Genomic DNA, 17,721 nt, shown 5'->3' with positions numbered 1-17,721 from the left:
AAATTATTTTTTTATTGGGTAATGGAAATTCTCAAGTAGTGCATTAGGAGCTCAATGTATATTATAGTATCCCTATAATGACAGCTGAATTGTTCCCCTGGATCAGGAAGAATTTCTGGTAGAAAGTTAGTTTTCCCGGCCCTTGTTATGATAGCATTACTTTGTGGAAAAGAAGATGTATATATTCAGGGTTCCCACTCAACCTTGAAAACCTTAAAACCGTGAATTTCATATACCGTGAAAAAACCTGGAAAAAGCAGTGAATTTTGTCCTAAAACCTTAAAAATCTCTCAATCTTGATTTTACGAGGGTAGAACTACGATTGACAGATTAAAATAAATGGGATATTTCAATCATATTTCAAGGTCAGTCACGCGCAGACATGGCCACGGAGTTATCTGCTCACATATATTCGAAGTGTAATTATGGGTCCTTGTGCCATGACGACACATTGACCTTGAGCCTGTACCAAATCTGGAAGACTGGTAACCAAAGTGTTCATTAACACTAGCGAAAATTCAGGCACTTCTTAACCCATATGGCATCCTGGTCCCTCTATTCCCCCACTCACTACCTTTCGCCGGAGCTGAATTTTGCAAACGATATGTGACGTCGTGAGAGGTAGCACTTTCATTGCTGCGTTGGCATTCACGGTGTCTGTCACGTTTGTTAGATTTGTAGTTAACGTGCGCCCTATGATTGTTACGTGATCAATATTTCTGCCTAAAATGGTTTATGTATAAACTGTGAATTTGAAGACATTTAGACCGTGAAAACCTGGAAAAAACAGTGAATTTTTAAATTTAGATTGAGTGGGAACCCTGATATTCTGGGCTTGGCACAATAAGAATTTTACATATAAGGACCTCGTGGAACGGTTTAATATTCCTTTTTTTTTTTGGAAAAATCAATGATTTTACCCTTTTTTAATATCTAGGATTGTGAAGTGTGAATAACTGGAAAAGTGAAGGTTGTCTTTATAAAAAATGTACAATCAAGTCTCTTTCCTTCCCATTTTCAGCCTTAAGTTAGAAAGTATGTTTAAAATTTCATTCTATTACAGATACAAGTCCAAGGCTCAGTGATGGAGCCACATCTTCAGGAGATCATTTCGAAATATGTGAACAAGAGGTGCTTTAGGCTTGAAAAGCTTCATAAGGATATTGAAATTCATCAGAAGCAGGCTGTCTTTGATAAGCTGGGGAGACTTCAAGATGAGCTGAAAAATCACTGTGCAATTAATTTGGTGTGGCTCTCACTGCTTGGAGAAGAAGTTACTGAGATTATGAATTTATTTGAATTAGCCAAGTCTGGGGAGGCATTTTTGATGCGGGAGCAGCAGGATAGGATCATTAGAATTGTGAGTGCACTTGTCTTTTTTATTTTATATTTCAGTATTTATTAGATAAATATGCAATTGAAAAATTCACAGGGGAGTGAGAGTTGATTTCAACGTAGTTTTAATTCAAATCTCTGTTACATTCAATACCTGTCACAACCAATTTTTTTTGGGGTGACTCCGTAAAGTTATCACCGTGGCTAATCCTGGTATACTTTAACTGCCAAATTTCTTGGATTATTTCTTAATGCGAATCTTGATTAGTCACCACATATTAATGGAATAATCAATAAAATGACTACTGGGATCTACATGATTAGGAAACTTGCCCCAACTACCTCAAACTCAGACTCTGAGTCCTATCTACTATGCCAAAATTCATTCCTATTTAGTCTATGGAATTGTCTTATGGGAAAATGCTAGTGTAGCTACCATGGTGTTTTATATACAAAAGAAGGCTATTAAATCGATGTTAAAGGTTTCAATAGGACACCAAGAAGACCACTGTTCTGAAAACTCATGATACTTACTCTGTCATGTATTTATGTCCTTCATTGTTCTATGCTTGTCAGAAGTAATCACACCTGCTCATGCCCAATTTTTCCATACATAGCCATTAGACATGTAATAGGGAAAATGTTCGTCTGGCTAATCAGCCTCTAAACATAAGCAAGAAAGGTCCTCACCATTCAGCCGCAATGATATACAATAAGGCCCCAATTTCAATTAAATGTTTAGTCAGAGAAAATATTTTTAAAATTAAGTTAAAAGAACTGCTGTTTCATAAATGTTACTATACAGAGTTGATGAGTTTCTGAATGATAAAATTTTGTAATGTGTATACGTATTTAACTGCTTGTCTCTTCTTTGTATGGAATTTTTGTTCTTATTTTTTTCTCTATGACAAAATCCTATGTTATACCTGTATAACCAACAGGATATGAAAGATTAGTATTATAATTACACCTGCATCTTCATATCAAAATTATCATACGTATGTATTTTCATATGTTGAAATCAAATCTATTTAATTAAATCTTACTAGATATTAAATTTTCATGATCCAAATCCTTAGAAATGTCATTGCTCCTAGAAAATTATTCTTTGACCAAATTTGTCATGTTATACATAGGCATCAAATTCATTTTGTGAAGAAATTTGGTGAAAATATTGAAATTGGAAAGTGGGTGGAAACTGAGGGGAAAAGATAATTAATATGTTGGCTTTCAAACATCATTTCCTTCATTTTAATGGACACTGAAAAGTGGAACTTGAAAGATTTAACTTATTTATTTATATTACTTGAACTTTAGATACAATTCTGAACATTTTCTAATTCATAACATCAGATTTGCCATCCTTTAAATATTGGAATTGGTCCATTGGTAAAAACATCACATGAATGAATACATACGGGAATGAATTCAATGAATCAATGTTGTCACTAATAATATTTTCAATACGCTTATTTCTACTATGAAAAAAATTCCTGTTGCAGCTTCGGAGATGGCAACAAATGTTTGATAATGTGTGTTTTCTCATGCAAAACAATTGTTCGATATCATAGGTTAAGTCAATGGCACCTATTTTAAGTAGAGCATGAAGTCTTAATGCTGAGTCTGAGCAGAAGCAGGACCAAATTTCATCCTTTTACAAACTTCTTAATTCTCTATGAATTGCATAGAAATTTTTATAACAAGCGTAAAAATGCTGATACCCTTATTATTGATACCCTGATTATCTAATATTTTTTTTCAGAACTTGGTTCTTTACCTCATGGGAAAGTTATTCATTTCTCTAATGGATGAAAAAGGGGCGTGTCACTTGCATATTGAGGCTTTCATGCCAATATTTGTCATAACTGATATCTTTTCTTCTGAACTGTCATCTTTGGTCATTCAGACTGAAGGAGTTAATGAACATTCAATTTTTTTTCTCTGAAAAACTTCGGATAACATTTTGATGGATGAGATTAATAAATTTGGAAAAGAAATTGCATCAGTACTATTGATATAGGTTGGGAGTTTTTACTAGGTACATATTGTAATTTATTCCAAGATAAAAGTGGGAAAATAAGTCACTGGTGTAACTTTGTTTCCGCTAACTTGGGACAGAGATGTGAAGCCTTCATGAGTGATTTTCATTGGTAGCAAGGCCATTTTTTTGGATTTCTGTTTTACTTTTTTTTGAGTGCGAAAATTATTGGCGAAATAAATAAGAGTCATTTACCGTATTTACCCGTAGAAGCCACGCACTCTTGTTTCGGAAATCCCGTTGAAAAAATAGGGCTGCGCAGCTTACCTGAATCCTCCAAATATTAATGTAAGCCACATTCCATTTTACCTCAAATTCTTATTGTTTATTTCTCCAGAGTTTAGCATTGAAACTAGGAAACCTTCACAGGAATTACATTCCTAACATTTATTCTATTAATCATAGAAACAAAAATTTATCAATTTAGCAACTAATCACGAGGTCCTACATTAGTCCGCACCCAAAAAGCATTAGGAAGTTTTTTTTTTTCCTCACAAGCCGGCCCAAAAGTGGTGGGTGTGCGGGAAACGTGAGGGCACAGCATACACGAGTAAATACGGTAGTCCTCTCAATATGTACCATCACAATTGTCTGGCCAATGAACACATTAGAAATTCAGGTCAACTGAAATTAGTTAAAATATGTACCATATTTATTGGAATTTTCTCGCAATTTTTTTCCAAAAATGTCTGTGGAAAAAGTGAAAGGGGGACTATATTCCATTGCATTTTTTTAAATTTTTTCCCAAAACTGAAGCCTCAAAATTAGGGGGGGGGACTACATTCAAAGGGGGATTGTAATCGGAAGAAAACGGTATATATTGATAACTGAAGCGGATAATTCTCATGGTGTTTCAGTAACTCAAAACTGCATTTTAGCATTAAAAGTGCTGCTTAACTATAGATATAACTGTAAATGGAGCGGTAATACATTGAAAGTGGTTAAGGTCTTGCTCATTTTCCAGGGTACATATATTTTTTTGTGTTCATATGTAGTTGCCGTGCTTGAATTTCATAGTATCTCTTAATAAGTCTGTATTAATTTTTTAAAGGAAAATATGAAGAACATAAAGGATGCCAGAAACTCTGACATAAATAAATTAGAAACCTGGTCTCTAATGAATGATCTCACAAGCTATTTGAAAACTTATCAGGATGAGCTGTTTAAGTCAAGTTCTTCATTATCATATAGGATGTCAACCCCAGATGATATATCTTGTTCCGTTAAAGTAATTACCGACTACATTGAGAAGTACAAAGGGGACAGCGAGGAACTTGAGTCGATGAGGAAGCAAATTTCAAACAGTACTCTTTCATCATTAATGTCGAGGTAGGTGTTGACTAATTATTGTCAATTTTAAAACCTAGATTTCCATTCCAAAGACATAAAAATTTAATTTTACTATCAACATCTCATGTATCTATAATCATGTTTCTTTTGTTTTAATGTTTGAGTAGGTGACAGTTTCTTTTTTTTTAAATATGCCTTTCATTAGGAAGAAACTTAATTTATTTTAGTTGCATGGCTGGTGATAAGTTATAAATATGTTGTTATAAAATGTGTCTTGATGTTTGTAGTTGCAGTACTTCTTAAGATTTTGTTTTTAAAATTGTAGTTGTCAGTGGTAAACTGTCACGTCTACAGAATTGCCCTTTATTATCATTTTTGAATTAGAGTAGATTCCAGTTAATGTGTCTAATGGTTATATGGGGAACAGAACAGAAACCAATCATAGAATGTTTATCATACTAGAGTTTTCTCCGCTTAATTGGGACAGCATGCCGCTTTATTGGGCCATGAGTCGGCAACATTGGCTACACCCACAACGAAATTAAAAATTTTTCGTGCTGTTTTTTTAACATTTAGTCCTATTTTTCACAAGGGTACCTATTTCTGCCTTATTCCTAAAGCTCTTGTTATTATACTGTCCGTCAGAGGATTTGGATTCAGTTTCCCGACCACGAGATCTCATTCAACTTAATGTTGTTTTTAAGAGGAGAGGACTTCTCTGGCGGCAGTTGGGCTGCAGATGATAGAATGATGCCGGGATAATGATAAAGATTAGAAGTGGCGACACCCGTGCTGAGGGTTCACGAAACGAGCGGGTGCGAGCCAAATTATAGAGATTACTAGCCGATGTCGAGTAGAAAAGATTGCTATACTGGAAAAAATTAAAGATCGTCCCCAATCCAGTCATCGCCGCTTGGCGGAGATAACTGGAGTGCCAAAAGCGACGATAGCTTGGTTATTGCAGCAACAGCATAAGCTGAGAGAAGAGTGGAGCCACAATGGAAAGCAAGCACCACCCCTAAAATGCAAATGTCAAGGTAAGGATCCAGATGTTGAGGACGCCTTAAACCAATGGTTTTCGATTGTGAGCGAACGAGGGGTTTGCGTTAGCAGTCCAATGTTAAAAAAGAAGTCGGAGGAACTAGCTTTGAAACTTGGTCATGAACATTTTAAGGCAACAGATGGTTGGCTGTCTAGATGGAAGACTAGAAATGAAATAAAATTTAAGAGAGCTCACGGAGAAAAAAATAGTGCTGATTTTGTGAGTGCAGAGGAATGGAAATTGAACAAACTGCCCAAGTTACTCCATAAGTTTTCTGCTGATGACATTTACAACGCCGATGAAACGGGTCTGTATTACCGAGCAACACCAAATGGCTCTCTTTGTTACAGTTCTGTAGGACTTAACGGGCTACAAAAAGGCGATGGATTGCATCACTGTTTTGTGTTGTTCAAATATTTTGGGAACTGATAAAAAAACTCTTCTAGTTATTGGGAAAAGTGCCAGGTCTCGATGCTTTAAGGGGCTTGGAATAAACAGTTTAACAGAGCAGTACCACGCCAATAGCAACACATGGATGACTGTGGTCCTCTTTACTCAATGGTTGACTGCTTGGGATAAGGAATTAGCACGAAAATCAAGAAAGATTCTTCTGGTACTTGATAATTGTACGGTGCATCCCAATTGCTCGAGTGAGCTGAAAAATATTCAGTTGGAATTTCTGCCCCTAAACACAACGTCCTTGGTGCAACCAATGGATGTGGGGATCATTAAATATTTGAAAACACTTTACCATGGGAAATTAGTAGATTATATTCTAGAATCTATAAAACAACCTTTTGACATCATCATCCACCGCCAAAGAAGTAAGTTCAAAGGTAAACATTCTGCAGGCGATAATGTTTCTAGCTGAAAGCTGGCAAGATGTTTAAGATGAAATTGTTTTTATCATTGTGGTTTCAAACAGTCCGACGCAGTTGTCAACATTCCAGCAGAACCTGAAAGTGAATTCAACTTGAAACTGCACCAAGTAACAAGCCATGTAGAGTTTGATAATAACGACTGCAATTTGGACTGCTATGGCACCAATGAAAACTGTGAAGATGATATTGTTGAAGCCATATTATGCAGGCAACAAGGTGAAGCGGAAGGTGAGGATAGTGATGGAGATGAAATCGCACGTGAGCATAGCCGAGTGACATCTCAAGATGCAAGGAGGTTCGTTGAGGGGTTAAGACTTCTTTATGCAAGAGGGCAATGAAGGTAGCCCAATGTCTTCATTGGGTGTCTGTGCCGACTTTGTTCATTTGACGAGGATGACAAGAATGCTGCAGGGTACATTAGACAAATTCCTCGGACGAGGAGATAAGATTTGAACATTAAGTACTTGCATGTTTATAAGTAAAAGAAATATTAGGAATCACTTATTCTTAACTAATTAAACGTGAATATTTCTGTGATGTGAATCAAAGAAAATCATCCAGCATCGTCTGAGGCCGTGAAAAATATTTTTAGCTAAGATTTAAAAAATTATTGAAAAATGTTAATAAACTATTCTCGTGGATTTACTAAGAAAATGAAAATTTCATTTGAATTATTAACATTCTTTAGTCTTCTTTCTATTATTTAAACGTTTGTTTATGCCATACACGGGATAGTTCGCCTAATTGGGGCAAGGTGTGCCTGTCCCGATGTGTCCCAATTAACCGGAATCTACTGTACATGTATGCTAATCAAAATATCTTTGTGACTGAGAGTATGTGGCAAAAGCAATTAGGGGTGAGCAGAGTGAAAGTTTCTTGGGATGAGACTTCAACTTTGCCAAGCACTTCAAGCTTACCTATTCAGGAAATCAGTTGCCGTCGGACTTCTGTTTTGTTCATGTTGTGAATCTGCCAGCAGTGTTGCCAAACCTTATGTGTTCTCTTAGTGCACTTTACTACTTCCATCCAAATTCAGAATCCACTCCCCTTCATGAGACAATGTTTTACTTAGGTCTTTTACCAAGGTTAGGGGATTCAGCATAGTAGCTGACCATTTCTGGAAGGAATTATTGTCGATCCCCTCCAAATGAGTTGGTGTATGCATTGTCTTAGCTCTAGGCCTAAAATATCAGTGGCTGTGTAAATTTGACAAAGTTAAGTTTGCTCCTACTCTCGGTACTCCCCCTCCCTCATCAGCAAAGCCCATGGACAGTGCCCAGGCTCTCAAGAAAGCACCCTTGACCACTTGCTTCAGCCACACCGGTTCACCAGCCAAGTTATTTTGGTCTTGGTATTACTTAAGTGCCTTCCATGGAAAGCTCACTATGAGTAACTGTTGAAAATGTCAGTGTATGGTTATTATCCTGTTCATGAGCAAGTCAACTTTGAATTCTCTTCGCTCAATTTTTCGTTACATCATGTTATAGATATGTTCCGTATCTCTAGGAGTCCTAGTGTTTTGTATTACATATGTACATATAGGATACTCCTCAAATAAATAGATAAGCAGTGTCATGAAGGGCAACCCAATTTTTTTCAGTTGTAAGTATTTTTTATCATGAAGAAATCATGTATTTACACCCTTTGCAAATTGATAGGCTTTCCTTTAACTCCAACTGCAGTAGTCAGGACTGATGACAGTTTTAACATTAGCCAGTTGTATAGAAATTTATATTGTTTTACCCTGGCTTCCAGATTCCTGCATCCTTGTAAATTTTACTACTGCTCTAAATTTTTGATTCCCAGATGTACAATAAATTGTTTTATTTTGAAATAATAATGTTTTAAGTGATTTACAATCTCATAATTCTCTTTTGGATGATATTTCTAGGTACAAGGAATTGAAAGAATTAAAAAGCTTGATATGCTGTGGATCAACTAGAGATTATCCTGTTATTTGGACGGTGAACCAGATAATGTTTTTATTTGGCTTTGATGCAGTTTCAAAGAAATTGAAGAGGAGATGCAAAAAATTGTTAGCTGCATATCAAGGGGAGAAGGTAAAATAGTATTTAATTATGTTACAAGCTCTTTGGTGTAATCTACATTGTGCCTCAAAATATAATGGGTGACTCCATCGAGTTGCCACTAAGAGTTTGCACCAGGGTAGACATAATTTATACGAGAGTTAAAGTCCATTCGCTACGCTTTTGAAAACAGACACAGCAAGAGGTGATTTGGGAAAATGTAGAGTCAAGTGAAGAAACTGGATCTCTGCTTTGTGCTGATGTCATCATTCATAAGTACAACCTTTTTAATTTATTTGGCCCTTGTCATTATTCTCGGGTTTTGAACCTAGGTTAGCTTACCTACATGCTAGAACTACCGTGGCCTTTGCTGTTAATCTTCCTTCTTTGATCATTCCTGTCACTCTTCCCATGTAAGAGCCAGGGATTTAGCATCTATTATCTCTTGGCTTTTTTGTGACTTCGTCCCTGTATAACTATTTTATTAAAATGCAGTTGGTAGGAAGGAAATTTTTAGGCTCACAATAGGGTAGTATCCTTCATCAAAGAAAACCAAAGGCATTGATGGCGATTCTTTACCCAACCTTAGTGTATTCATAATATACAAATTATGTATTTGGTTTTAAAAATCCCACTTAGACGAATGTTAATGGTCAATTTGAACCTTATTTCAATAAAGCCATATTGGCGGCCATTGGATGCCACTCCACGTGTCGTCAAGATTCTATATGAGTAGATGCGAGTTTTACATCGCCTGAGATTACCATTACATGCACGTGGCACAGAGCTCAGGGAAACATTTCTTAATAATCACCCATTAAAATTGCCTATGGTCAGAAAGTTTCCTTCGTTTGATAGGGTGTTAATAATCCTCATTTAAGCCAAGTGCTACCTGCTAGCTGGGTACTCTTCTATCTGCTAGCAGCCTGCATCATATTGGCGCTCATAGCCTCGCACCAAGGTGGCCTCACACGGTGGTAGCTGTAGCCAGAATGACGTCACACGGGCTTTTCCTAGCATTCATACTCAGCTGTCCCATTTTTGCATGCTTAAAATTTTCACTTTTCATTTAATCGTGAAAAATACATATTGCATTTAAAAATCTAAAAGCGTGAAATACGTACTCCAGGAGTAATAATCTTTTGATTTAGGCAATTAAAAAAGAGGAAACCACCCTACTCAAATTGATTATTTATTTCATTGGAACGTATTCATTATCGAAGTTCAAAAATAAAGGGTGGAAGTATCACCATGGAATCAGTGTTTGCAAAAATAATATCACAATAATAAAAATAGCTCGCCCCCAATACATTTTTGAATTGAATTAAGATTAGCATTGAAGTAATTCTTTAGCCCTGAGGATGGTCAAAATTGTTGTAACCTTGCTAGTAAAAAAAACCACTAAAAGTGAAATTCACGCAATTTATCATTTCCAGAAAGATAAATTTTTTATCATTCGCCCTATCCTATTTTCCTTCAATAAGTTACACGTTAACCCTATCATCATCATGAAAGGGTTAATGTGTCACTTATTGAGGGAAAATTAGTGGCAGATAAAAATGTTATCGTTAAATTTTGTAGTTTTCTTCCTCTCTCCCATAATCTATTTCTTTCTTCTTTTCCAGCAATTGATTACAGTTCAAGAGAACATACTGAGGAATTTGTGGAAAAAGTTCTTCTGTAATCCTGAGGAAATTAAGGCTCTGATCAACTCTATTGATAGCCTCTAATAGGGCTAAATGACACCAGAGAATATAAATATACTGAAATTAAACTTAAATTGTATTTTTTGAAGAAATTTATAATCATGTACATAATCTGTATGCATTGCATAAAAAATATATTTTTCAACAAATGTATTTCTTTGGTTGAAGCTGCTTCTTGTTGGAAGAAAATTTTTTGAAATTCAATACGAGGAATTAGTAGTGGTTCCTCGAGCTTTGGCTTGAAACAGAAGGCCAGCCCAAGTTTAACCATAGGTGTGTTAATGCTGGAAATGAATGTCTGTCAATCTATGTAAGCTCTTTTGATGCACTAAACCTGCTTCACTAAGTGCAAGGAGAAAACTTCATATTCTCTACAGCTAAAACAAACTTAAACAAAACATCACCAAAGGTCAGAGAAAGAAGCAGAGAGAACAGCCAAGGAAGAGTACAGCAGAAGTGCAAGAAATGTTTGTGGTTCTAAGGTTGGGAAAATTCCAAAGAGGAAAACTCATTTGCATTGGCTGGGATTCGAACCCATGTCTCCCAAATTCCAGAGTAGTTTTAAGACTGTGGTCTTGAGAACAGGAACATGCTGCCTTGTGGCAGTTTAATCGCAGCAGCACCTCCTTTTCCCTCCCTCTTCTGAGGTCAAGGTAAAAAATGAGCTCATAGACCCAGCCTCAAGCGTGTACTATCCTGCGACATCACTGTTCACAGAGTTACCCTCCTTTAACTCCCTGAAAGACCTGCCCAGGGTTTCGATCCAATTGTATGTTTGGCAGCATACAGCATCTTGTCTTCTAAAGCCAACAAAACTGCAGGGAATGAAGAAGCTGAGGTAGTTATAAGCTTAAGAATGCCCGGCACAAATTAAGGAGATCTAGATTCGAATTGTGGGCATGGCAAATGATATTTCATCAGTAACATTACCACACTTACAAAGGTACACAGCTGGCTAGTCCAAGTTTATTCTTTGAATAGTATCTAAGGTGGAGTCCAAGGCCTCAAAGTCCACGCAGTTTCGAGTTCTTACCATGTTTGGAGCCACATAGTGCTGGAGGATCAGCTTAACTTTTTAGTCAACAGGAATTAAAGGTTATATTTTTCTACTAGGTAATTTGCAATTTACGCAGTGATGATAATAATCCAATTACTGAAAGCATTTTAGTAAGGGATTTCTACTGAAAGATGTTATAAAATGAAAATGAGGTTCTTTACAATAGTGGAATATGGGAATGCAAGGGCCAGGAAGTGATGCAACTATTTGCTGTGTGTGCTGAGAAACAAGCAAAGAAAATTTCCACAATCTAAGTGGATACAAAACCAGTTATTTTCAGCACAAGCTAGCTAGAAACAAGCTTACTGAGACTTCTTGCCTAATGAAACCACTACTTGAGGTAGTTAACCACAGCATGCACTTATTCGTAAAATTTATTCAATAATGACATTTGGTATATTGCTTATAATTTTATTTAATCTATTTAACATACAATTTTGACGAGAAGTCGTGCTTTAAGCACTTACATTTGTTAACATTACAAATAATCCTTTTTGCTTTTGTTTCCTATCCAAATCTCTGATTTACCCAACCAGCTCCGTACTGGTTTCATTTTCACTATAATATAGTATAGTATATTCAGGCATATACATTCCAAGTATAAAAGTACTTATTCCAACAGTAAAAATTTTGTACTAACTAACTACGACCATGTAGCATCATAAATCCTGGAGATATAGAAAGAAAAACCCATGACAAAGTTGCTACTATCCAAGACTTCTGTGGCTTAGTCAACCGTTATTCAAATAGTCACTAGCATTCACCCTATTAATGTTAATAGTCAGGCTTTAAAACTACTGAGTACTACTCCTGCCTTTAGGGAAACCCATGACTGTAGGAAGAAGAATGGCCATGCATACTTAATTTGATCAAATCGCAAAATACTGAGCAAAATATGGTAACTGATTTCTCTTAAGCATAAAATGGCTGAGCTGCAATGTACAATTCTACTGGACATTGAATACATACAGGCAATTAAAACATTCCTAACTACCAATACAGATCCACGAAAAAAAAAAAAAATGGTTTCATGAAGGACACAGAGCCAGCAATATCCCTCCCATGAAAAATCCAAGAATTTTATTTCTACATGAAGGGGAGGAAAAGATATTTTTCAGAATATTATTTCAATATAGGCAGGGTTATGAAGGCTTTCTTTCAAACAGAAATAACTAGGGAAACATGTGTAGGACCATTTCTGACTGCAGAGCTTCTATGCTTTAAAAATTATACAATAGAAGAATACGATGCATTTGGTCATTAAAAATAATAGTTTTCCTGTAAGCTTTAGAATCACTACAAATATCTTAATTATCTACAACTATTAAGAGTACTACATACATGATGCCACTGTGACAGAGTACTGTACATTGCATTTACTTCTCATGCAAAACAGAGAGAGGGGCAAATGATCAACACAGCTTCACCGACTGTTGAAACACTGTTGTCCACCAGCACATTAGGATATCCATAGAAAAATTAAAGGAATACGAAAATTGCCTAGAACTTTACTTTGACAAAATAGTCGAGTCAAGGTCAATAAATAGGATAGTTCACAACAACACAAATATTTAATTACACTGAGGGAAACATTCAACATCAGAAGGTTGCTCAAAGCAGTGAAAAAAATAAAAATTCCATTCTACGTGCAGAGAATAGGTTCACACATATCAGGTACAGGTAAATCTTCATGATAAACTTACATCATACCTATTATCTCTTGACAAAAAATGATATAAACAATGGAAGATTAAAAATGCCCTTTCACATTCTCCATCACATCAAGACAAACAAAAACATAAACCTGAAAGGATGGTTTACATTATTATGTGCAAAACTCAAGCATTCACAGGTGATCAATAAGCTCACTATGACCGCACTGGCTAATAAAAAGTAAATGAAGCAGACACAGTAGGTTGACATCACCCCAAAAAAAAGAAGTCCCATGCTGTGAGTAGGTTAACATGATCCCACCTGATTTGAACGGGGAGCGAGATTCAGAAGGTGAGGGGGGGGACATGAGGACAGGTGGACGTAAGGAGTGTGGGCAGGGGGGAAGAGGCGAAACTGCTCGTCATCATCACCATCGTCATCGTCAATACATCCTATCCAGTAGCAAGTAGGGCAGATGTGTTGGGACGTAGGCCACTGGCGTATCGGCCACATAACTTCCATTAGACTGGGTGGTGGAGGAAGAAGAGACAGATATCAAGAAATATTACCCTGTTTCCCTCACAAATTAACAGTATTTTATGGCAGAAATCACAATTCGCTCAAAACATCTTCACATGTCCAAAATAATTGACTTAAGGTAGGCAATCCCTCAAAGCACGAAATTCACAGACAACTTTAAATGAGGAAGAAAGAACCAATTGGATAGACTAAGAAGGTAAAAGCATCGCATATTTTACCAGTTCTCAAATAGAAAACCTTGGTTATTAAGATGCAACAAAAATTCCAACCAAACAGCATTCTATCACATTAATAAATCTAAGGCCATTTATGAGAGAGAAAAAAAAAAAACAAGGTTAAAAACAACTGCATTTTTTACACTTCCCCGATTACCTTTTCATCAGAGATGATCAGGATTATGAGTGTTTGATTGAATATTAATGACTCAATAGATATACCATTGTAGACCCAATTTAACTGGATATAGGGCAGGAATTTGAATATTTCATTCAATCCTATTGCATCAGAGGTTTCGAGTTTTAGCCCATTCCTGATTTATATTTAATTTGAAGGCGACCATCTTCATGTAATAGTAAAGCTAGAGCATGGAGTGAGACAAGGCAGAAAAAAGATTACGTAGAATTCAGACTAAGTCCAAGGACATTGACACTTTTGGAACAATTGGAACACTTAAATGTTTCTCGAATGACTGTGTGAGGCATGAAATAAAAACTCTCAACACCATAACCCAATACGCAGGATATCCACTTAATAACAATTAAAAAATTTGCTGAGAGTACCAGATTTTCCACGAGAATTTCTTTGTTTTCCACGGTGATAACCAGTCAAAAAACAATGGTATTTTAACTAAATATTGCACATGGGATATAAATTACTGACCAGAGTAAAAGTTGCTGGGTAATTTTAATGCTGTGAGTAACATCTTGAGATGTATGAAACTTAGGGACAAATGACAGCTTACCAATTGGATGAGGTTAAATACATACTTTAAAAAACTTAAGCTCACATCTTCACATGTGAGGAAATAAATCGCAGGTATTATGTATTACAATATCTTCACAAATACATAATAGCAGGTCAGTCACTATTTACTACCTTCTCTAAAGTATGTCTACCTTAAATGTTTTCAACATGAAAGTGAAATGGCCCTTATAGAAACTGCAATGGGTTGGAACTGAACTCTAGTATACAAACAGTTCTGATAACTATTTTCCAAACAATAGTTGTAAGCATGTTTACCAATAAATTAACAGCATCAAGTAATTAACTATACGAACAGAAAATTTTAATAATGGAAAGTTACTGAAAAAGGAGCTTTTAATAAAGAGATTCAGATTTCTGGACGAAGAACAAAAAACTTATACAAATTATTTTATATTATACTTAACTATGGGTACATCACTAGAGTAGCCAGATGCTGCATGCTTCAAAAAAAAGACTTTTCCTGAACACTTGCCAAATTCCCTGAGAATTTCCACAAAACCAAAATTCCCAGCCAGCTAAGTGATGGGGTTAAGTTTAGGCCTCCCTGTCTAAAAGACATAAAGTTGAGTTTTGCCTGGGTGAATGTCTCCACCCAGGTCATTTGTGCTAATGATCATTGGTGGTTACAAACCCCCCCATGTGAAGGACCAAAATAGGCTGTTTCTAGTAGTCGGGACATTAACAGAATAAAAATTTCATCGAAACTGATCAAATACTAACACTAACTGAAGAGATAGGATATAATTGCAGGATGGCATACAAAATAAATTTAGGCTATAACATGGCTCAGTAATTGCAGGCTAAGGCTTTTCCTTGTCAATGGAACGACTTTAGCCTTCACATAGAGGAATTAAGATGCCTAACAAGTTACACACCACTTCGGTCATGGTGTCAAAAAAAATGAATCATTAATTTCACAACTCTCATAGTCAGCCACCACCGCAATGCTGATGTGGGCTATACTCTATGACTTTGGTAATAACAGCCATGTAACAACTCCTCTTGAGTCAAATAAATACAGGCAGTCCTCAACTTATGTACAATCCACACTTTTGTATGTTCCAAATTGACATCTTTCACTTGATTTTTGTATGCTAAATTCGGACTTGCAAACATTTGTCTGTAAATAATTTTTTGAAATTCCTGCGATGTTTGCCGAGCATCCCAAAATTTAACAGTTTCATAAGGCAGTATATACGATCAAGGGCATTGCTGACTTCAATCAAGGTGATTTTTTTTTAGAAACACAGCCAGCTATAGGCTCCTTTATCTTGAGAAGAAGAAAGCTCTAGTTCATCTTTCACTGAAGAAATTTTTCAAAAAAGATGACTAGACAAAATCAAACACCTTTCCATAAATTTAATAAATAAAAGTGCTTCTTTCTAATTGTGTTTTTCCATTTAAGTGCTGTTTAATTCATATACGACATTAACACCTTCAGCAACGATAAAGCACGGAATATCATCCTATTTCCGTATTACTTTTGTCTTTGTTGAATTACATGTGAAAGATACGTGATCATGAGATACAGTGTGACGAAATGTCACCCAACGAAGAATTTTGATTTAAAAAATCTATAGGTATCAAGAGTGAGGGTTCAACAATTGAATTTTGTTATGCTTCTTGATATGCCTTTCTATTTATAGTGGATACTACACATGGAATGTAAACTTAAAAACTGAGAGAAAGTTTCACTCAGTACCCAACAAAATTCTTGTTTTATTTTTTTAACCCCTAATTAGCATGGAACTCAACGGTTTGACTTTTGTACATGTTTTCAGGAATGCATTATGAGCGAAAGTCGGGGACTGCCTGTTGAAAAATGACATAGAGCAGGAAAAACCCACGGAACAAAGGGTAAAATTTTCAATAACACATTGGCACAGAGTGTGTAAATAATGACACACTGTACAATATGCTTATGTATTGCTTTCACATGGAATTCTGTCCTTTACATTCTTGTGTGTGATCCTTTCCATTAATAGGCAAATCTTTCAGATTAACACTTGCAAAATATAAAGATGCAAAAAATTAAGAAAAGTTGTTATGTAATATGCAGATATTAAAAACCATATGCATATTTGCATAAATTATGCAAAAAATTGATCATGTATGATTTAACTTACACAAAGCTTCTTTTAAAAACACAGGTGGCTTAAAAAAACATAAGTGGGCCATACAGAGAGCCGTATCATAACCCAAATTACCTTAATGCTTATGATGGGAAGTTTTTAAGTAATCTGTCAACCCATTTACATTGCATTTGAAAAATGTTTTAAGGCATGAATCAGGATAGAATTCTTTCAACTGGATGCAGAACCTAGCAGTAGCTACTATAGTCTTTCATGCAATGGATATATAAATCATTCAAGTAATGGTAAACATTTCATACCATATCATAAAACCTTTAGCCTATACTATATATTTACTTGAATTTTATATATGTACTTGAATTACTCTATACAACTTTTAGCCAAAAATATTGATTTTGGCTATTGATACAGATCAATAAATTAAAAGTTACCGGCCTTCCAAGAGAATTGGTACTCATAGATGATTCAGATAAAACAAGTATCACCATGAAAAAATACACATGGAAATTGCCTTGTAGTGTGTTTTTAGCAGGAGGAAATGTATTTCTAAATAAATATTGAATTGAAATTTTAGCCAATTGCACAGCACTTGAATGACAATACATATATCATACCAAAATTTCTTTACTTAAGCATTCTAATCACAAAACTGCATTTTTGGGATGAAAGCTAAATAACATAACAGAACTTATAGTACTACGCTAACATCCATTTACAGCAGTAACCAGTAAAGTTGAGATAATTTACTCATGAATATACGTGCAAAATAAGCCAAAAAATTCATCGACTTCCATTATTTAAGACCAAAAAATTCCATATCTGCTATTACCAAGTTTTCTGAAATTAATCACCAAAGCGAGACCTATTCTCATTAAAAATGCAACCTTCATGAACACAGCATTATGGCTATGGTTGCACTTAATTGATAATTGTACTGCTGTTTAATGGCTATGGTTCCACTTAATTGATAATTGTACTGCTGTTTAAGTCAACCTAACCTAAGAGAGTCAACCTAAGTCAAGAGAAACTAGCAACTTCTCTTGGATATCAAGCGAGCTGTAGAATGAGAACACAC

At 35.6% G+C, this 17,721-nt stretch overlaps 2 protein-coding genes across 4 annotated transcripts in view; one reads left to right on the top strand and one right to left on the bottom strand.

The window, feature by feature from the left end:
* Positions 1–17,721, top strand: part of LOC124157906 — a 137,116-nt gene that overhangs the window by 10,598 nt on the left and 108,797 nt on the right. The window contains exons 8-11 of one of the 2 annotated variants that reach the window (XM_046532985.1): positions 1,064–1,360; positions 4,425–4,702; positions 8,478–8,646; positions 10,239–12,422. In XM_046532985.1, coding sequence (XP_046388941.1) covers positions 1,064–1,360; positions 4,425–4,702; positions 8,478–8,646; positions 10,239–10,343 — 849 coding nt within the window. In that variant the 3' untranslated portion in view covers positions 10,344–12,422. Of the gene's footprint in view, positions 1–1,063; positions 1,361–4,424; positions 4,703–8,477; positions 8,647–10,238; positions 12,423–17,721 lie in introns of those variants that run through there. The other variant, XM_046532986.1, reaches the window with a different exon arrangement.
* LOC124157902 (neuroglian) overlaps positions 1–17,721 on the bottom strand; it is a 254,597-nt gene that overhangs the window by 132,711 nt on the left and 104,165 nt on the right. The window contains exon 30 of one of the 2 annotated variants that reach the window (XM_046532975.1): positions 11,774–13,555. The exons of the other annotated variant lie outside the window; for it this stretch is intronic. Coding sequence (XP_046388931.1) covers positions 13,551–13,555 — 5 coding nt within the window. The 3' untranslated portion in view covers positions 11,774–13,550. Of the gene's footprint in view, positions 1–11,773; positions 13,556–17,721 lie in introns of those variants that run through there. 2 annotated transcript variants of the gene reach the window in all.

Source organism: Ischnura elegans, chromosome 4 (genome assembly GCF_921293095.1).
Source record: "Ischnura elegans chromosome 4, ioIscEleg1.1, whole genome shotgun sequence".
NCBI classification, from domain to species: Eukaryota; Metazoa; Arthropoda; class Insecta; order Odonata; family Coenagrionidae; genus Ischnura; species Ischnura elegans.
Note: the sequence above shows the minus strand (reverse complement) of the source record. Positions and strands in the feature narration are given on the sequence as shown.